Here is a 21,088-nt window from a genome sequence, read left to right as displayed (position 1 = left end):
TCTTACTTCCGCCTTTTCAATGTATTGTACTCTGTACTGACTGTACAGTACCTATATTCTTAAAGCGTTTTACTTCGTCATTTACAATGTTTCTTTAGTAGGCATCCAAACCTATGATTAATCCCGAAAGCTTTAACAACTAAGATTCAACTCATACAAAGAATAAAAATTATACAGAAAATATCAAAGTTGAGTTCTGTTCTTCAAAGTGATCGACACCAGGAATGACTCTCTTAATAAAATTTCAAGACACGAAACGAGCAATTATTCCACCGAAAAATCAATTTCCCAGATTCCAAATATGTAACATAAACGCATGCGTGCGATGTCGGAAGCCATCTGCAGCCAGCTAAACACCGGAATGAGTTTCGAGCCTGTACATACGACGCAATAATTAAAATTATCCGGTAAAGTTCGAGGGGAAACTACAAGTACTTGAACAACAAATAACAAACCTTCCATTTCCCTCCAGTTGACAGCAACTTCGTTTACTTTTATGCCAAATCTTTCAGCAATGTATAGCAGTTCGACATCGAAAGCCCTTAAACATCGAAACATACAATCATATTAAGCTTCTTAAACATGTTTCGGTGTTACAGCTTTTTAAGTTGAGGAAGAATCCGAAGAAAGAAGTACGGTATTCTGCTCACCATCGGTCAACATGAAGATTCTGAAAGCATTTCGAAGCCGCACCGCGTGTGAATAATTTGAATCCGCACTGGGTATCTTTTAATCCCTTCACTCCCGCAACGTACACAAATGCCTTAAATCCCCACATAAGAAGATTCCGGAAAAATGATCTCTGAGGGACAAACACGTTATTTTAAATTTCTGTTAACCGAAGCCTGTTTCCATAACAGTAAAACGGCTATCACGCAAAATTTCCTAATAGAGTTTACTTCCGCGACAGCTCGCTGCTCCAAATGCGCCCTAGATCCTATCGCTATCACGTCTCCAGAATGGGCTTTCATAGATTTCTTCAAATGGTCGAGATCGGAGAATTTCGTAGCGCCATCGGCATCCGCCATCAAAATGTGCCGTCCACGTGCCGATAAAACTCCCTGCACAATCATCACAACTTGCAGCAATTCCAAATTTAAATTCACCGAACTCACAAGCCGCAAAATTATTATTACCATTTAACTGATGATAACTCAGAACCCAACATCGTTAACAAAGCTTTTTAAAAGTACCAGTTTAATGGCGCCACCTTTTCCGCGATTTTTTTCCAATGTGAGCACGCGCACTTTGTCCGTAGAAAATTTTTCCGCGTACTCCAGAGCCACCTAAAACCGAACAATTTTGATTACTGATTAGTATAGACAAAAATTGAAAACAGCTTGTTATAGCCGTATTAGCATGATAAGATTACAACGACGTTTAATATGGACGTGGCTAAATTATGGTTTCCTTTCGCTTTGTGCAATTATGTCCAAACGCTTAGGCACGGCTATACAAGAAAAACTTGCAATCGTATCGCTTTGCTCACCTTGGACGTTTCATCGCCGCTGCCGTCATCTACCACAATAATTTCATAGGTAAACTGCGCGTCCGTCCTGCGGTGTTCCAGGAATTCCAAACATTCATCCAGCATACTGGGTACTACAATTCAAATGCAGTTGTAGCTTGTGAATCGCATCACTGCAGTGACAAATTCACACTGCACGGATCTATCCAGCTGTGCGCTGCTTCGACTTGCATCGGCTGGTTTCTTTATACGCTGGTATCACGACCGTCAACTGCACCGATGGCGGATCCAGCAAAGAAGGGAATTCCAAGTTTCGCTTCGTTGTCGGGTCGAAGTAGAAGCACTCAGACTGATATCGCTCAGTGTAGGCTTTAGCGGACGGTGTCCGTTTTTTGAAATAAAACAGAAGTCCCTGCAAAGGACAGAACCAATTTTCCCTGACTGCCATTGCACTACTAAACTCCGGCACGGCACTGCTGTCAACTCAGTGTCAAGTGTCAACTTGCAGGATGAACATAAGTTGTGCTTTGTTTTCCCTAGGGACAGCATTTTTTGCAACCACTCAATCTTACTGCAAACGCCATGATGCCCAGAAAAATCGTCCATGCAACAAGTTCCAAGAAAGAATGTGGATACAGCGAGGACACCATTGTGTTGTACTGTTGCTCGTTTGGTCAACAACCTGTAAACTTAATCAGAGGATTTAATTCAGCAAAAACGATGAAAACCAGCGCAGTTGCAACTGCTGCTTCTGGATATGTGGGATTTTTTCACGATAAATGACAGGTGCAGCAAACGTTAAACAACATTAACCTCTAATGGTAAGTACTTAGAACCTAAGGTTAAAAACAACATTTCTTACAAGCAACATGCAACAAAGTTACAAATGCGAGCAGCGCAATCGAAGTTGCGAATGACGACGTGGAATTGTCGCATCGATTTTGCTATGTTGTCTGTGTTGTGGAGTATTCGCAAGGTGGGTATTCGTTTTGTGCTGTTAAAGGCGGTACTTGCTATGTAGACTATAATGTAGTATGTACCGTGTACGGTACGTACTACGGAGTAGTAAAACGCTATTAAAGTTGATGTTTTACTTTTTATACTTATGATTTTAAAATCTTATTTCTGATAAAAATCGAAGTTGTGCGATCCTCACTCCACAACATTCTATTTAATACATAACACACTGGTCATGGTCACCGGCCACTGCCCAGTTCAAGTCAGTAGATTAAAGACTATCGTGGCCAGGACCGTTGTGGCTTATGTCTTCCTTTTGCAGGAATGGAAACTCAACCGATCTCAAGTGCAAAAAACAATTCCAATTAGAATAACGGAATTTTTCAAGATTGATCCAATACACAGAAAAAACAATTGAATCGGTTTTATAAAATTTAATCGAATAATCCGTGACCATCGCCCAGATTCGCCCTCATTATCGTTTAGTAGTAACATCATAACTTTACGATGCCTTTATCAGAACTGGTACGAGTTTTTCTGTAGCGTGTAATGAACTAACCTAAGAAACGTTAGACCAACCCAAAATGGATCCATCACCTGCCCCGCTGCCATAACCATAACACAAATAACATTTTCCAATTTTAAAGCAACATCATTAATACAGTGAAGATAAGTCAATAACCCATTTTGCAAATCGCCACAAACCACACATTCCTGAACAGTCTACAGCCTAGCACAAGCATTCGTAACGCTAAACACAAACTACATGGGCAAATGCGACATTAATAATTTAAACAACTATTCTCAAAAGAAATAAAACTGCCCAACATACCATATAATTATAGCAACGGGTTTAACCGTGCTCTATGAATTAAGCACAGTATGTTGCAGGATATTTCAAGGGTTTTATCCTTTTGAAGGGTACAATACAATTAAATCTTTTCCGCATCAATCAGCGGTGGATGAGGCGGCATCTGCAATGCAGCCGCTGGTGTGACACCGTCACCAGCCATATTATCAGAAAACGGAGTGTGGCTGTTAGTGCTGTTATCCGGACGATGATCGGAAGGTGCTTGCGCGATCGGTGGGTTCAAGTCCAGAGGGGGATCATCTTCCGTCGAGGCCGTCTGCTCAGCCGCGGTCCCTTGTAGCGTATTTTCAGGGGGATGGGGAGATGTCGGGCTGCCTTCACTGACAGCCGTCTGCTGCTTTGCCCGGAAGAGACTCATAATTGTCGAAGTGGCCGCTCGTCCTGGCTCCTGTCGTAATTCTTCTGAGGGGCGCAACTCTTTCCACGTTCTTTCGATTACATTGCGCCTGAAAAACATGTCTATAATTTCACTGTTGGGCTTCTTCACTTTCTTGCAACTAAAATAGGGAGGACTTACTTGGCACTAATACATGTCCCCGGAGGAAATGTCACGCCGTTCTTTTCCAGGACCTGATGGACCATGTGCGTTAGGGTAGTCACGTCAAGCTCTGGATGTTGACCTGGTGTTTGTTGGTCCTTCTGCAGAATATCTATTCAAAAAAGACGAATGCAATTGCACTGAGTTCGATATCCGATGAAAAACAGCCGACTTACCTTTAACAGCTGATTCAATAGATCGCTCAATTGATTCCTCATTCTGGCGGGCCTCTTCGGAGAGACGTGGAGCACCAGGAAGCACAATAAGAATAACGCTGATATTATCCCGAGATCCCTAAAATTAAAAGAATACCATAATGACAGGAAGCTAGCTCTTAAACAATCAATAACGCAAACAAAGCCAGTAAACGACAAATTTAACATACCTTATTTAAGCAGTTGTCCACAAGACCCTCACAAATCTTTTCAAGATCATCCGTAACAGTTAGCTGATAACGCACAAACTGACTAACTTCCTCGTTATTCATTACGTCCCACACCCCATCACAGGCCAAGAGGACAAACTCATCCTGAGGACCCCGACCCCAATCCGAGATTTCCGGTTCGGGACTGATTAACTGTTCAAAGGGTCCAAGACCCGGTACGCGTTTATATTCAAAATCGCCAAGGGCTCGCGATACCGCCAGCGATCCATTGACACGCTGAATCATTACCGAACCTCCGGCATTGTGAATGCGCTCCTTCTCCACAGGATTGACAGGTTTATGATCGTATGTCGCGAGGGTTACGGTTTCCTTGGACACTATGATGCCTCGACTATCTCCGCAGTTAGCCAAATAGATGACGTCAGGAGTGACCAAGCAACAGATCGCTGTGGATCCGGAACGATCTTCTCCAGCCAACACTTCCGGGAGCTTTCGCATGACCTCATCGAGCTACACGAACGCAGGCACCAAATTATATAAACAAATTATATAAACTTCTCTGGACACCTTAAACCAACAGCATATTGCTCACGCACGTTTAGAAATCCACGGACTAGCCCGCGCTTAATGAAATCGCGCTTCTTCTCAGGAGAGAGATTCTCATCCTTAAGCTGATTGAATTCCTCGGTGTCCGTTACGTAACGCACCAAGTGCTCCGAGCAGTACTTGCTGACTTTTCCTCCAGCATGTCCATCAAACACACCAAAAAAAGACCAAGAATCAAAAGGCGGACCCAGCGCCGTCAAAGCGGTATGGGCATCCTCCATGTCAATTCGCCATCCTTGCATAGAACACAGTGCAAAACGAACGCCGTTCCCGCTTCCGGATTCATAGTGCTTGTCAGTTTTTGGTTTGTCCAAAAAGGCGCCCATTTCGATCCACTATCTCAGAATCTAGAAAAATAATGCCAATGAATAGCCTTGTGACTGCCTGTTCATAAAATACAAATACCACCAAGAGCTTCTGCAGCAGCGAAAAGAAAATATAAGATTTTACAATTAACAAGTCAAAAAGCTGTGCACAAACTTCCAGTGGCGGTAAAATGTCTTTACGGTGCTTGTGAACGCACGGCAAAACAGCATCATTCGTAAACCCTAATCAGCGAACCCGTTAGCTTCGAAAATAATTACGAATGATCCCAAATTTCCAAACAACTAACACCAATTAGAGCCGACAAAACAAACTCCATAGAAGTATTCGTATGTAGCACATTCACCAATTTGACTCGGAGAAGTCAGCAAGCATGAAACACTATTCACAATTCATACTCACAATAATACGCTTTACTGTGTTTACTTAGTAGAATGACACTGTAAACACTAACGGAAGACTGGAGGCCTCTCAAAGAGTCAAGACCCAAAAACATGCAACGGGAAATATGCAGCGTTCCAATTTCTTCGCATCATTACGGACATTACCATTCGAATGCGAACCAAGCGATTCCCAGATCTTACTTTTTATACAGGATAAGCCTTCGAAGTAGAAGCCCTTCAGCAACGCACCTGCGAAAGAAAATAATGCCGTTAATTGATTATAAATCTCACACGCTTTCACCCTTCCAGCTGCCAATGGTATCCATGGCACAATAAGTTTTCATGGAAGACAGAAAGCCCTGACAGTCCAGTCCGCATACTGTGAGATTTGGGCACACAACCGTGCTCTTATTACGCATGCACGGCGTCCAGCACCGCCAGCTAATAAGTAGAAATTTTAATCGTAATATTATGTAAAATTAATAAGACGGTGCTTACAGCTGATATTATAACTTGTAATAATATAGTTATTATTATAGTATATCAACACAATGTCATTTCGAAAAATCCAACAGCAAGTTTCGAAGCATCTTCATGTCTACAGTACGCTATGCAACCAACAATTCATGTCAAGTAACTACTGGAACAAAAATTTCAGTGAAATATCAATTGCTGTCCAGAGCACCCAGCTGATCCCATATAGGACACTCACGACGTACCTTAATTTGATAACAGCAGTTCGTGCACCGGCGCACACCATATAATCCCCGTAGTTCCCGTTAATTCACCGAGGCCATCAACTGATTCTAATGCACCACAAGCGAATTTTGCGATTATTGCTACTCCCACAGACGGAAACAATTTACTGTTTACGCTCCTGTTTTCTCGATACGTGCTAAGGCTCAGGCCATAAATTAAGTACTCAAAATATGACGAGATTGATCCTAAAACTTCAGAGAAACGCTGAAGTACTGTATAGTCACATAGTGGTAAAGGCTAACCGACAATTCGCGAACAACCAGTTGCAGGCTTCTGGTTTTAGGGACATGAAGTTACTGCTACTGTCGAAGGCTCGCAGCGAAGATTTCAGAAATCGAAAAAGGTAAAGTATGGTAATTAATCTAACAAGATTACAAGAAGTAACTGGAGTACTGATCGTAGCACACGAGCATGGAACGGAAAACAAGCACAGTGGTGGTGAATAACGCCAGTAGTCAGTCAGTACTCGGGCTGTTATAACCTCATGTGCTGATATTGAAGTCGAAAAGAAAGTTCAATACTGTACAGTACATAATTCGCATCGAATCCAAGAGGATTCTTGGTAATAAATGTCATATACTATGTAGTCGAATTAATTTAATTATCATATATCAAATTATTTATCAGTGAACTAACATGAAATATTAATTAATCGTAAACAGATACGAAATAACCGAGAATCATAAACTACGGTAAAATTAATAAAATGATAAATTACAGTAAAATAATGTGTTTTGATGTTTTCTGTTTGTTTCATTTTTCACGGTACTGACATTACAGGCGCTCGCGTAAGCCCTTGACACAGGAAAGCAGCAACCTCCCGCTGTACGCAAGGAAAGTAAATGTAAATCAGTACTTACGAAAAACCGCTGGTCTCCTAGCCCGTTCCGACTTGAAATTTATGAATTTCAAAAAGAAATAATTTTCAGTTTGATAAAATTATTTTAATATAATATAGACGTTATTTTTATTTTCAGTATTACAAATCTTGTTGTTACAATTTTTTATCACATTTACTCTGATATTTTATCCAAGTTTCCCAAATTACACTTCGTACCTTTGCTGCAGTTGACTACCTTGGGCTCCTACCGCCGCTCCGGTGACACTGTAGAAAAAGGCACTTCAATCTTAATGCGGATCTGGTTGTTCTACTTATTAATTATTATGATTTATAACTGGTAACTTACCATTTAATAGTCACCGTCGCACCGATGATTAGTGATTAGTGACAGTCTTACTATAACTCGGGGTACTCGGGATCCTTCGGGTAATTGTGCTTTTCTATTTACCCCGCTATAACTAACGAGTACTTAACTAGGCTGCTGGCGCCCTTAGCTAATTGAACTTCCGACGGGGTTTGTTAATTTTTTATGGCATTCCTTGACGATCAAGTTTGGCTGTTATCCTTCATACGCAACCAGTTCATCATAAGCGATGATACTAGTATGTGCGAGAATCTTTTGGGCCCGGAATACGGCGGAGATGGCCCGGAACTCGGATCGTTTAGCTTTTTTAGCCCTCCCCAAAGTACCACCCGTGAAGATGGAGACGTATTCCCTTCGCGACCGCGTGGAGCATCGTCGCCGGATATTGCCATGAACATGGATACACGGATGACGAGAAGGCGATCAAACACCACTGTACGTTTGGAAAAGATTCGCAAAGAGCGTGAAGAAAAAAGCCGTATAAAGATCACGCACTGGAAATCAACGCGAAGTTTGAGGGGCCCTTCGTCCCTCTCGGAGCAGAATTTAAGTGATATTTTCTCTGAAGCGGATATTGTGCCCAGGCCAGCTCAGAAATTCCATTCGGCTTTAAGCTTGGAATTGGATAAATCAGACGGAAAAATAGTTCAGGTGATTGCTGGTAATTTGTCAGTAGTTTTCAATTTTTTGTATAATTAATCTTACCTGGTACAATTGTGGTTTTATTTGTTTCGAAATTTTTTTTACACTAGTGTTTCAGATAAAAATAACGAAAGCTATTACGTAATACTTTAATTCTTTGCTAATCCTAAGAAAATAAACATGAATTTTGCGCCTTATTTGTTTCAGGAAGCATACGAGTAGTAATTTAAAAACGGCTGATTTGCGTTTGATGCATATTTCTAACGTGAGGTCTACTTTAGAACAGGGCTTGCTTGCGTTTACTTAAGTTTATCTTTTGCAAGGACTTTAGAATAATTGCTATTACCAGGATGATTGTAATCGTCAGTTTTTGTGTGCAGAATCCTTTCTTGGAATATGCCAGATTTGATGGACGAATGCAACGCGGCACGGCGGCAAAAACCTTCAAGATATTTTTTTATTTAGCCGGTAGCGATGCAGCGGCTGCTGCACCTGTGGTGGCTCCCATGAATGTCACGGTTCTGCTGACGGCCAGGCATTTGGATCTGATGGGTCTTATTTGCTGGCAGTACCGAGAAGAAAATCGACAGCCTCCTATGATGAAATCGCTTGACTTTTACCAGCTGTACTGGGCGGAAGACAATGGCATGATTGACCGTGACTTTACGGCCATTGACGTAACAGATCCTGTTTCCCGGTCGCATGATAATAAAATCGGTTTTGTGGAATGCTCGGAGCCGATTCAGCGGGAAAACGCGACAGTGGTAGTGAAAGTCAATCTGGTAGAAGGCGGCTTTTCAAAAATAGAAGTCGGTGGTACGGATATCACTCTGCGCACGATTTTGGAAAAGGTGTTGAAAAAGCGAAAAATGAAGCCGGTTGTGCGCGGGTTGGAATATACCTTAGAAAAAGAAGATAACCCAGGCGTTCCATTAAATTTGGATCATACAATCGATAACGTAAAGACCACTGACTTTTGGCTGGTACGCTTGAACAGGTAAGTCGGTAACGGTATTTTCATTTCCTACCACGGTTGGAACGCCGTCTGATACTATTGTTTATCGTTTCTTGTTTCCCATTGTTAGCAAGAATCCGGCATCGTCCGTGCGCAGATCAAGCTATTGAATCCATTTTTGACGTTGTGATAACTGGATTTCCATTCAGCTCCTTGATATTTGCATGGCAGGCTTGTACGTGAACATTTCTTTGACAAATGTATGGTGCTATTGTCCGGTAGATTTATTGTTTTTGGTCTTTCATGTTCTTGTTAATTGTGATTTTAATTTAAACCAAGTGAATGCTGTAGTAATAAACCCATAAAGAATTTTTTAACTTATCACTCACCTAGCGTTTCTGTTCAATATGAGTTGTTTGGCTTTTATCTGCCTTTTAACAGTTCAACTTCTGGTTATGAATTAAAGTTAACATTTCGCGATGAGCCAAACGAAAATGGTTGGTTGGCTTTATCTGCTTAAAGACTGCTTTTGTCATTTGTAAACACATTTTGCAGGCTTTGCGTCGTAGTACTCGTACATTTTTAATGTGAACTCGAAGCAGTAGGGTAGTGCCGTGCTTGTCGCTCAGTCGCTGTAGCCATTACAAAATAAAAATCGACATAAATTTACGAGATCGGGATGCCAATTAAATCATTGTAGTGCTTCTTTTGCTATTACAAATCTCTAAGTTTTACAACATCGTCACGCGGGAAGTTTGGGTTTTGAAAAGCAATATCAACAGGATAAATTGTCCTTATTACATTACATTAACTACGTCTATTCCAGTAGCAAAGTGCTGAAATTTTATTTCACTTGGCGGATTCATTTGAAAAATTGAAAAAGACCGGTTTAACTAGGTAAGCAGAATTTTTGATGATTAGTCGTTCTGCCAAGTGCCAACCCCCCTGACCGGGCTTTATACTGAGCGTGAGCTCTGTGGAGAAGTGGCCAGGGGCTTCTTACGATTTAGTTCTTATATTTATTGTGATTTGTGACTCATTTGTCATTTATTAATCTTACCGCTTACGTTTCTGGATTATGGTATCTTAGCCCTTAAGCTGAATCTTGGAACAACAGTTGTTGTTTTGTATTTACGAAAGTACAGTTGTTAAATTACTGCTCCACTTTTTTGGCGGGATGTTATGGAGTATCGTGCAAAGCGCGAACGAGCAAATCAGCATTGATATTAACAAGGTAAATCACTGTAAATGACGAATCCCGATAGGAAGTGGTTGTGCGTGCGTGGAAACTGAGCGGGATTCAATATTGAACGAGTTGTTTTACAATTTACACCGATCATCTTGTTGCCTTTGAATTAGAATCTTCATTTTTTTAGTGATTTCCGTTTGAAATGGATCTGAAGCCAGAGTGGAGGGCATTGCTCAACGTAAGGAGGGTTTTATGTTTTTTTGCAGCACTGGCGTCTGTATGTGCGAGCAGTGGCTCGGAGGTTTGGATAAAATTATCAGCGCATGCGGACAAGATGCGGTGTATCATAATCTTTGAGAATTGAGAATTAAGAAAGAGCAATTCCGATTAACTTGCAGGAAGACCTTAAATCCTGTCCGGCTCCTTCTCTACCGCTCCCGGGGGCTCTGTCTAATGACGACAAGGTAGCTTTTGCTCGTTTGACGTAACACGAGATTGAATTTCAAGTTTTTATCTGTATGTAATACAGATCACTGGGCAGTTTTTTCTGCAAATCGAAGACATCAACAATGTTCTGGCGTCTTCCCTGAAACAGTTCTCCGAAACTACCCGACGGATGCTGAAAATTCGACTGACGGATGGAAAGCAGTCCATTACAGTCGTTGAAAATGAGAAAATTCCTCAGCTGAGGTAGCTTGACTATGATCTGAAATTTTTAGTCAGCTGTACAACTTAAATAAATTGGGGGTATAATTTGGAAAATTACTACAAAATTACTACGACAAACCTGAAGATATACTATAGTGTTTGATATAGTGTTTCCTTGCCACCTGGGACTAAAGTGCTTATTTCTGGAAGCGATATCAGAATTTCCTGTGGGTTTTGTTTACTGAAGTCTCACCATATTAAGGTTTACGGAGGAACTGTCAACCATATGCTTAAAGCGTGGGAAATACATCGTGTAAGTCATTCTCGAAAACTCTTTTTTGCTTTTATTTTATTTCTTCCTGATGTTTTGGCATGGCTGGATGTGATTTAAAAAATCATACCCGGAACCTATCTTTGTGTGAACAAAATATTTTCTGCCTCGGTGCATGAAGCTTCCAGTTCCGTATAAAGCGATAGGTACTAGGTGCCTTACATTTAACAGTAACGTTTATAAGAACTGAGGACTGCGGGTGTGGTCTTATCTGTAGAGTGCAGGAAATAAATAATGCAGGCACCGGATAAATTGGAATGGTAATAAGTATTATTGCGAGGCATGTGTATTGCGAAACTCTACTGGCATAATTATACATCTTGCAGGTTGCATAATTTATACAGTCAAAGTTGTAAACACTGGCTGATTGTGTATGTAGGATATTGTTATCCATGGTAAGCGTCTGGGGCGAGTGGACGATCGAGTTCCATGGATTCCATTTGGACAGCCACTGAAATTCAATCTAGCTACGCTAAATTTTCGTGCAATGGAGATTATCGACCGGAATGCCGATAGGGACGAGGATGAGAGCGAGGAGGAGAATGAGAAGGAACGCGAATTTGCACTTCACCGGCAACAAGTTCTGCAGGAAGCCAAAACCGGCACTGCTACCGGCCAGAGTGATCTCACTGTTATCGGGCCTGTGGATCGAAGGAAACCACAGTTCTTACAGATCACGGCCAACTTTATGTCGGCCGAAGAAAAACCGGCCTTCAAGCCGGATCGGCCGGTGCAAAGGGATGCCAGGGATTTGATCGATACCTCCGATCCGGGCGTTGAGCCGACGTTTAGAAGCAGGGGACGAGGAAGAGGCCGAGGACGGGGCAGGCGCGGCAGAAGGCGTGGTGGAATGGATGAGTATAGTGAAGGCGCTCGGCCCCGAACGGCCAACTTGATGGATTTTATTACTCATCAACTGGATAATTTGTGAAGTACGTGCATGTATCGCTATGTTTATCGTAAATTCAAGTTACCCGTTAATATAAATTCTTCGTTTGGTGTTTGTGTTGACCATCGTTTTGTAGTGTCTGTGGTTAATCAGATAGTACATTTTTAACAAAAAAGGTCATTATATTGGACAAGAAATAAATGCAGGCTACACTGGGCGACAGTATCACAAAGTTGGTCGAAGTACTTACGGAATTATTACTCTTGTTAGTGCAGATAAAAAAGAATCTTGCCGTAGCAGGAAAAATAAATATAACAGGCACAAAATGTTTACAAAAATTGGGCAGTTGACCGTGAGTTGGCTGGCCGTATTGCCGGTCCTTTTGGAGAGCGATCCCCATTTGGGCATGGAGATCCGGTAGAGATGGCCGTTAGGCTCGGCAGTCTGATCGTTGGATACTGTCAACATGTACAGTATCCGATCGGAAACCTGATGCAAATTAAGCACCGTTTGATGCGTTAAGGGTCGATGAGCAGGCGCACACGTTTCGTTGTCCACCACTTCGACGGGACCGCGCATCCAAACGGAACCTGAGCCTGTCGGCTTCAAGTAATGAAGCGACCTATTAGAGAGCAGAGCGATATACGATCTATTATTGCTACTGTTGCGTGACGATTGGAGCAGTGGCGGAAATGACACTTCCGTGGTTTGATTGCGGGCAGCGGAAGTTTAAGCGCTCACCCTCGCATGTAATCCGCAAATAAATAAGAATTCCAAGGATTGTAGAAGACGCCTCCCACGGCGACACCTGGATAGCGGCAGATGGGCAGGCGAAACTCCGACTTCAGCTCTGGAAAGAGGACAGAGGCAAATATGTCAATTGCCAAATTGTCCAACACAACGAGCGTCGTTTAGAGTCATTCATCATAATAGAACTGACTTGTTGTATTTCGACAGTTATCCAAGTCATGACAAGGACTAAAAGCTTCGTCCATAAACCCGTACATACCTAGAAGAGGAGGAGAACAACTCGGTGATTAATTGGCGGGCATTTTTCAATAACTTCAACAAGACATTAAGAAGTGTACTGGACACACATCGTTAGATTTCTTACGTACCGCCTTTCTGGATGATGTTGAAGTCGGAAAACTTGGGGCCTACGTCGATGCAAATAATGCGGATTTGAGCGGTGCCTGCGCAAGAGGATATGCCTGTTTAATTGGATTTGTCAGACGAGCGTTCGATCATATCTGGACAAGGATATTTACTTTTATTCTCAAATGGGAATGCCAAGAGAGGACACTTTACATTTTGATTGCGTTTCGCATTACACACCAGTGCACGCCAGCCAGCTAATCCATAAGTGACCCTGCCACGTACTGTGAATTATGAATCCACATAATCTGTTTTATTTGACGAACCAAACCAGCCCGGAGAGAATGGCCAACAAAATCGATGTATTGGCGGCTTGTTATGCATCTGAATACACCATCCAATTTGTGCACTGTGTGTGTGCCGGCGTTTTATCATAAACTTTATTTTTCCCTACTCTGCCCTTTTCGCTTTTGTTTGCAGTGCGGGCGCCGATTGCCGCCAATCGTCAGAGATTGCGGCTTTACACGGCCTAATGTGTGTAGCGTGCATTTCGGTCGGCAAGAAGTTAAATCGGGGGGAAAACGTCGGATGGGATCGGAACTGCAGGACTAATATTAAAGAAACATTCGTGTAATTACGGAAACGGACAAGTCAAACATTGATCTAGTTGATTGTGTTCATGCAGGAAGCAGTGCTTTTTGCTCTTCCATTTAATGGAAAAATATTCGCACCCACTGCGCGCGCGCACGATCGATTGTAATAGATCGTCGTACAGGCTGCAGCAATGGATGTGTTATATATATTCACGGCGAATATATATGCAGTGCACATGCGGTGTGTGTGCGGCGCGTGCAAATCTCCGGCATTCTCCGTTTTCTAGTCGAGGTCAAGTATCTTAAGGTACATTTGCCAGGCGCCTCGTACCTCTTTTCATCTCGCGGCGTTCTTCCGAACATCTCCATGGGTTTTGTAGTCCATAGGCAAACACTTCTGTTAAACACAGGAAGATGCAAATTTCGGTTGATTGCCACATTGCCAGACGAGCAAATGACGTGCCATTAAGCAGCATCTTCGACGTCAATTGAACAACGGGATCGATATGCCTCCATAACGCTTTCAACAAGTATCGATAAAAAAGCTAACTCCAACTTAATTTGTCAGGAAATGCTAAAGCTGTTGGCTCACGGTAGTTTTTTATCTTCTCAGAGTGTTTGCATAAATATTGTCTGCTGCATTTACTGTACCTGCGTGCGCAAATTAAGTCATGCTTATCCTTTCCTAATTTAGCAAAACCGACGAAAATTCAACCTTTATGACATTTTTGCCGTTTATTAAATAATCTACAAAAATTTGATTCATTATAAAAATTCAGTTTAATAATGGATAATTTATGCTTATGTAATGCAACCAAGAATACGAGCAGTCAGCTAAAAATACAGTTGAAATTGTGCCCTGTCATTTTTTTAGTCATCGCGAATCCTGGTCAGTTTTGTGCATTTTGCGTAGATGTACCTGGAAGCAGTGTTGAAGGTTGGTGAGCAAACGGATTGTCATCTGGTATCTTATAAGGAACATTTCCATCTCTTGAGAGATCCACGTCGACATTGATCCGCAGAATTTTTCCGCTATGCATTCCACGATCAAACCGACTACGTCGCGAACGACTGCCATCTCCCACCTAATTATGCAGTTTGACATTTTAGCCTTTACTGCGCAAACTTTTTCTGATTTTATAAAAATTACCGCGTGTGGTTTACTAACAAATGTACTGATAATTGATACGAACATTAAGCAGCAACGTTAACATACCGCAATGTGTAGAAGGTGGTCATCGGAGCCAAACCATATCTGCCCTCCTGTACAAATTATGAACATTTAATTTGCTAAGCAGTTACCCAAATAAGTAGATAAAATTTTAACAACAGTAACCTGTAGGTGCCGATTGGTAGATTTCCAGGAGAACTGTTTCACTAAATTTGTCGATCTGTAAAAAGGAGCTGCTGTAGCACAAAAGCTATAGAAAAAACCCTAGCGGGGCGTCCCCCGTGGGGACTGTTCCGAAGGACGGGTTTTATTACATAATAACTGCAAAAAACTTCTGTTGTGGAGTTGTTTACTGGGAAGATTGCCTGAGTGCAAGCTGGACGGCTATTTTAGCGAAATAGTCTGCGGCAAGTGCAACCACCTCGCGTACGCGCATACGTGTACAGTATTAGTCTCGACTTTGGGTACCTGATTCCGACTGCCACTATCTCCAAAACTTGCAGCATCAGTTTTCGTTGTCACTTTAACGAACCTTCCCAGTTAATGTTTCAGAATAGAGAATAAAATTTTAGAATTTTTGATATTTTGAAAGTAGGTTTTATGGAGAACCAAGAAAGTTAATTTTGGTTTCTCAGACTTAGCATAGGTCCGTCCGTTGGAGGCGTTGCTTGCACCCTATGCTATATCTACGAGAAACCAAAACAAGCATAACTTTCTTGGTTCCCCACAAAAAAACACTTATCAGAGATCAAAAAGCGTCAAATTTTTCTTTCTATCTTCTGAGATGTTGGTTAGAAGTTTTATGGAAAGGTAAACGAAAAACTAGTGCTTGAAACTTTGGATCAACTGACGATGACATTCAGTGCGTTCTTTCACTGTTCACATACATGCTCCACCTCTGCCTCTGCATCTCTGCCCATCCTGAGTTACAGCATTTCTGTCTCTTGAGTTTACAGTAAATTTCTCTATTGTCAGTAAACGTTCTGTCTGTCCTCAGTTACAAGCTCAGTTTTCCCTATCCTGTGTTACAAACTTACAAGTTACAATAGGATTCGACATGGATCCATACCTACAGGTATATATATACATACATATATATATATACCCGTGGACGTATGCAGCGCTACGTCCTTCGGAAAATGCAATTACTCCATGGTGTTTAAGGATAACAATTGAGTTAGGCTGTTGGTGTTAGGCGTGGTACTATTCAAGCGGCGTTTTCTTGATCACTGGATACCAGATCATAGCGCCTATTTACGGATGGTGCAGATGCACACATTACACGGTAATTGGATACGGCGTTTGGCGATGTCTCGCTAGGAAACAAAAGCACTGTTAATCCTTTTTAAAGTTACGCTGTGAGAAATTGATGTGCGGCCTCTGATTTGCATCTTGTTACGTTTCTCAACCACGAACACACAGATCGGAAATTCCCGAGGGACATTGCATGGGAGAGCAGTCCCCATAAAAGAAAAGCCAAATGCAGACAATTCTCCAACGGGGCATAAAGATAAAGGTCCCACACTTGAATAGTCGGGAAAATGGGACTCGGTAACGGGTGTGTTCTTTTGTCTGGTCTGACATTCCCGGTTATCTTAACTTTTTTTGAAACACATATACCGTGTGTGTACGTTGAATTACAATAAATCCCGCGATAATTCTTGCCACGAAAAGGAAATCACATAATAACGCCAGAAACGTTTCTTTCAGTTTGTGAACAGCCTCGTGTACTTCTGCTTATATAGTATAAGTAAAGCAGTGCATATTGAGAGTCAGGCATCGAATACCGATGTACTGTGTGTTACACGTATATAATTTCATCGATTGCCGCACTGGTTTGGCTTTCTTTCAAAACACTAATCTCGGTCTACAATATCGTAATGTGGGATACATATTGTGATAATCTGTCGATTAATCATACATTTTCCGGATTAAAATGTCTCAGCAATTCTAAATGGTTTAAAAACTTTTCGGTTGTCAGGAACCGCTATTTTTCATTTTCTTGTGTACAACTGCAGATAGTTTACAGTACTGGAAATTCGAATTGATTTTTCTTCCCAGTGGACTGATGTTGACCCTTAACAAAGTTTGCATTTTAATACCGAGTTAGGTGAATAATCAAGGCGGAAAAATGCCTTACGGCAAAATTGTTACCAAAAGGAAATAACAGATTTTCCTCCTCCGTAAAAGATAATCAGTACTAAATCAAGGAAGCTGCACGTATTTTCTTCCGGGCTAAACAGGCGCGCCTTTTGGATCCGGATTTAAATTATTTTAATTGACCTATATTAGCTCAATCAAAATTTAGCACAAATAACACTACCATATTATATCGCCTATTAAAATTTGATATAGCTCGCCAAAAAATTCCTAATATCGATAAAAACTCCTAATATACATTGTCGTATCTTCAGCGGTTTTGTGTGGTATATGTTCTTTTACTTAAACCAGTGTTCGTTCAGTTTTTTTTGTGCCTTTGAAAAATGTTTTCTTTTCTATTTTTCCGGTTTGTTTTGCGTTTGTTTTTCAAAAATAAATCATTAAATCACAAATCTCACCGCACGTACGTGCTGCACTTTGCATTCTGACCCAGTCTGTTTGGCTTTGTGAAAATATGACAGCCAACACACACCGAAATCTGATCCCCGGTCGTACGCAAACGACAGAAAAGGGACATGACCAGCCGGAAACGTTTTACTGAGAGCAATTGCCGATAATGTATCCGCTGCATCCCTATCAAACTGCATTGGCATTCACGTTGGCTGCCCTGACCATCGAAAACGACGGCTTTAACCATAATTTAAAACAAGTGCAATACAGAGGTTTTATTAGCTGCATTTTGGTGTGGACTTGTCGAGAACTACATTCACTGCATCGACTGGACTCAACGACATAACAGCATAATTGATCCGAACAAATAGAGTGCAAGGAGAGCGAAATTCCATATCTTGCTAGAATTTGCCTGTTTGTCCGATTCATTAGCAACGTTAGAACTGGGTCAGCTTTCTGTTCCTATTCTTTGTAGACTTTTGTGCTGTACGTTATGCCCTCTGTGGATCGCTTGCCATTTGCTAGCACCGTTAAAAAGTCTGGAAAAACTCGACTATGCACTACATGCAACAATGCAACGCTGTTGTAATAAAAATAACAATTTTATGGGAGGGCATCATTATTGTAGCCACAGAAATTGGCGAAAATTTATACGTCAGGCGTAACTACACAAAAAATTACTGTAAATCAGATTATCACATTATGACGTATGTGCAGCACGTCATTTAGAAGAGCAAGGGAGAGCGATCCAGTCCTGGGTTGTCAAAAATTTCAAAACCTTTTGGATCTAGCTCCTTATTAAGTACTCATTTTGTTATTAAAAACTGAAAAACTCCACAATCAAAAATCGAACGAGTTTTCTCAAAAAGTTTATAAACAAAAGTATAACAGTTAATTTCAGTAACTGATACGCATGCTACACCGGTTTTGAGGCACTGACATTTTTTGCAACTCTAGCTAGATATGTTACCATAAAATCAACATACAAAAACATTAAAAGATATGCTCATTATGCAGTATGTTACTTACTTTCGATGATATGTACGATGATGCCCATTTAATACTATACTATTACTACGTATATTAGTAGCAGACTTTTGAATGTCATACGTTATCATTGTCAGTTCTACCAGCTATATATGGATTTTTTATGCACCTGCACTTTTACTGGCATATCATATCTCGGCAATAAATCACAGTGAAATTGATCAACTTACTTCACTTCCGTTCGTGGATAATAATGCAAAACGGCTGATCCGCTGCCGATGATGAAATTCCCTATCATCAGTTTCCGCACTAAAAAATGTATCAATCGATTATTTTGAAGAGATTATTCCGACAAGGCAAATTGCTCAGTTGCCAATCAGCAAGCACACAAAGCTACTTTTTCACTTGAGGAGTAGACTGTTTTACAAACTTCTATAGCACTACTATAAAGAAATGTTATCTTATGTTACGTCAGTTGATTCGAAGGGTGGACCGTTGATTTGCAAATAAACAAGCCGGTTCTATTCAAAAACAATTTACCGCGGCACAAAGCTTCTCTGTAGCAGATGGTGTTAAATCTAATCAGTATATTTACTCACCTGTACATAATGAAAACAAATCCGTTGAGCTTAAACCTCGGATGAACCGCAATTCCTGAAGGAAACATATATTACCATATTACCATAGAAATATTGTTGATCGTACACAAACTGTGGTAAAAATTTACAAACACTTTACCTAGAACGCCCATATGATCTCCCTTTGCAAGAACTTTATCAGAAATATCCAAAATTAATTCGGGAGAAAGAGCAAATGACTTGGCGTCGTGCACATCGATCAGTTGAATTTTTCCGTCTCGTTCGGCTATTAACAGTTTGCCTGTGTGCAGTATCTCCGTGATATCCACTGGATTGTGCAAAAGGTCATTGACTAAATTCAAACAAATATGTCGCGACGGCAAAGTGGGCCAGGTAGATTTTACACAATTCGCCAAAGTCATGAAGCAGCAGGAAGCCATAAAGGCTGCCCATGCGATGGATGCCAACCTGCTGACCATACACCGGAAACGATCAGGGATCAGCTGTCTAGCCACAAACTGGATTAACCGGCACAACATGATAGCAGCTGCATGATATCACAGGATTAATTTTGGCAGTGACACACTGTGCTATCATGGGATGCGGTGTTCAGCGCCATAGGAGTTTGAAGGACGAAACATCGGCAAAGCGGATTTCGCAATTATGCAAGGGCATAATGTGATCCCGTGCTTGCCGAATCTTGGCTGTTGACGTTTTCGGATCCAGCATTGACCAATTTTTGTTTGGCTAAGGTAATTACAGAAAAAATCAAAAACTTAGTTTCTGCCTCTAAACTCCATAAAAAAACGAGAAGATTCGCACGGTGGTCACTGCGACATGGTTAAATCTCGAAGTCATCGGATACGGCCGAAACCGTTGCGCACTAGCGCTTTCTGTGACATGGCTATAGTTGTGCATAAAAGAAGTACAGTACATTTGGAGACTCAGGATCCATGTATATGTGCCTTTAACTGTCGCAACTTTGAATCGGCAGGCGATACCGCGGAGGCACAAGGAACCGTCAACAGGGAAACAGGAAACAATCACAGCTATGCAACTGTTCAGAGTACAGGAATAAGGATCTTCCACAACCGGATGTACGGCACTTGTACTTTAAACGCGTTAGAAAGCGAGTGGATTACAACTTTAAGCTGTCGCGACTGGTCGGCGGTTTTTACTGCGATATAGGAGGAATGATCCGAAGATGTTACCGCATACAATTACATACGGTGCACTTGTACAATACGGTATACCGTACTTGTACATTCACCATGCCGCTATCGTATTTCCTGCTTTAGCTATATATACTATCTGTAGGAATGCACCCGGTCACCACTGCAAAAGCATAAATTATGTTTAATAAAAGCTTTGTTGAAACCATCTTGGAATGGTATACGGTATCGTAGTGGCAAAATAGTAATAGCAAAGGTATAGTAACAGTAAGTTGTAGCTTTGCTGAACGGAATGCCTATCGAAGCATCATCCTGTAAAAATGTACAGTAAGAATCATTAATTTTAATATTCGAATAATAACGCGAGCGATATGTTAACTAATGTTCTTATGGGGAAAGAAATTGTGGGAGTTGGTATTATGAAGTGTAACAGGCTGTTATTAGTGTTTTGTTACCATTAGCAAGGCAGTTGAAATGCATATTAAGTGGGGATGCTTCCACAATTTCTCGTTGTTACCTTCCTTAAGTACTGGTATTTCGCAAATCAGTTAACATACTTATAAAACCACAGGAAAGTAAAAATTTAATATCGATTTCAGTGTCTGTCACGTCGTCGGCCACGCATAGTTGGCATTATTAGCTGCATCTGCAACGAATAAGTCGTATCGCGAGTCAGTATGCACGGTACCGTACACGCGTTCAGTACTAACAATAAGTTGAAGCCGAAGGTACATTAATTATAAAATATAGATATATGCATATAGTAAATTATAAAATATATGCGTACCTTGA

The 21,088-nt window shown here is 41.2% G+C and overlaps 5 protein-coding genes across 15 annotated transcripts; 2 read left to right on the top strand and 3 right to left on the bottom strand.

Moving 5' to 3' along the window:
• Positions 1 to 117: 117 nt before the first annotated feature.
• LOC129590280 (dolichyl-phosphate beta-glucosyltransferase-like) lies at positions 118 to 2,398 on the bottom strand. The gene is made up of 8 exons (XM_055485435.1): positions 2,041 to 2,398; positions 1,700 to 1,880; positions 1,490 to 1,602; positions 1,194 to 1,286; positions 900 to 1,061; positions 651 to 802; positions 456 to 541; positions 118 to 374 (listed from the first exon to the last, which is right to left on the bottom strand). The coding sequence occupies exons 1-8, from the start codon at positions 2,116 to 2,118 to the stop codon at positions 265 to 267; spliced, it is 975 nt and encodes a 324-aa protein (XP_055341410.1). The 5' UTR covers positions 2,119 to 2,398; the 3' UTR covers positions 118 to 264.
• A 653-nt stretch (positions 2,399 to 3,051) lies between these two features.
• On the bottom strand, positions 3,052 to 6,972 carry LOC129590233 (protein phosphatase 1A-like). Of its 9 annotated transcripts, none has more exons than XM_055485366.1 (8): positions 6,399 to 6,971; positions 6,252 to 6,338; positions 5,734 to 5,781; positions 4,816 to 5,172; positions 4,220 to 4,729; positions 4,011 to 4,128; positions 3,814 to 3,946; positions 3,052 to 3,742 (listed from the first exon to the last, which is right to left on the bottom strand). In XM_055485366.1, the coding sequence occupies exons 4-8, from the start codon at positions 5,149 to 5,151 to the stop codon at positions 3,358 to 3,360; spliced, it is 1,482 nt and encodes a 493-aa protein (XP_055341341.1). In that variant the 5' UTR covers positions 5,152 to 5,172; positions 5,734 to 5,781; positions 6,252 to 6,338; positions 6,399 to 6,971; the 3' UTR covers positions 3,052 to 3,357. The 9 variants fall into 9 exon arrangements, with proteins under 9 accessions (XP_055341341.1, XP_055341349.1, XP_055341356.1 ...); XM_055485374.1 differs by having other exon boundaries at positions 6,534 to 6,971; XM_055485381.1 differs by having other exon boundaries at positions 5,698 to 5,781; positions 6,252 to 6,972.
• A 452-nt stretch (positions 6,973 to 7,424) lies between these two features.
• Positions 7,425 to 9,570, top strand: LOC129585956 (target of rapamycin complex 2 subunit MAPKAP1-like). The gene is made up of 3 exons (XM_055478901.1): positions 7,425 to 8,147; positions 8,519 to 9,135; positions 9,224 to 9,570. The coding sequence occupies exons 1-3, from the start codon at positions 7,662 to 7,664 to the stop codon at positions 9,261 to 9,263; spliced, it is 1,143 nt and encodes a 380-aa protein (XP_055334876.1). The 5' UTR covers positions 7,425 to 7,661; the 3' UTR covers positions 9,264 to 9,570.
• A 573-nt stretch (positions 9,571 to 10,143) lies between these two features.
• On the top strand, positions 10,144 to 15,072 carry LOC129587762 (tudor domain-containing protein 3-like). Of its 2 annotated transcripts, XM_055481672.1 has the most exons (7): positions 10,144 to 10,327; positions 10,470 to 10,520; positions 10,681 to 10,746; positions 10,812 to 10,972; positions 11,099 to 11,243; positions 11,641 to 12,193; positions 14,752 to 15,072. In XM_055481672.1, exons 2-6 carry the CDS (start codon positions 10,485 to 10,487, stop codon positions 12,190 to 12,192), a joined length of 960 nt encoding a protein of 319 aa, XP_055337647.1. In that variant the 5' UTR covers positions 10,144 to 10,327; positions 10,470 to 10,484; the 3' UTR covers position 12,193; positions 14,752 to 15,072. The 2 variants fall into 2 exon arrangements, with proteins under 2 accessions (XP_055337647.1, XP_055337637.1); XM_055481662.1 differs by lacking the exon at positions 14,752 to 15,072 and having other exon boundaries at positions 11,641 to 12,391.
• On the bottom strand, positions 12,175 to 20,221 carry LOC129587748 (HHIP-like protein 1). 2 transcript variants are annotated; one of them, XM_055481644.1, is made up of 11 exons: positions 19,285 to 20,221; positions 19,146 to 19,200; positions 18,777 to 18,855; positions 15,175 to 15,229; positions 15,055 to 15,101; positions 14,758 to 14,923; positions 14,170 to 14,235; positions 13,269 to 13,361; positions 13,091 to 13,159; positions 12,892 to 13,000; positions 12,175 to 12,772 (listed from the first exon to the last, which is right to left on the bottom strand). In XM_055481644.1, the coding sequence occupies exons 1-11, from the start codon at positions 19,661 to 19,663 to the stop codon at positions 12,397 to 12,399; spliced, it is 1,494 nt and encodes a 497-aa protein (XP_055337619.1). In that variant the 5' UTR covers positions 19,664 to 20,221; the 3' UTR covers positions 12,175 to 12,396. The 2 variants fall into 2 exon arrangements, with proteins under 2 accessions (XP_055337619.1, XP_055337627.1); XM_055481652.1 differs by having other exon boundaries at positions 12,179 to 12,772; positions 13,269 to 13,343.
• Positions 20,222 to 21,088: the final 867 nt, after the last annotated feature.

Source organism: Paramacrobiotus metropolitanus, unplaced genomic scaffold (genome assembly GCF_019649055.1).
Source record: "Paramacrobiotus metropolitanus isolate TYO unplaced genomic scaffold, Prichtersi_v1.0 Parri_scaffold0000002, whole genome shotgun sequence".
Taxonomy (NCBI): Eukaryota; Metazoa; Tardigrada; class Eutardigrada; order Parachela; family Macrobiotidae; genus Paramacrobiotus; species Paramacrobiotus metropolitanus.
The sequence above is the reverse complement of the archived record's forward strand: the minus strand, read 5'-3'. Positions and strand labels throughout refer to the sequence as shown.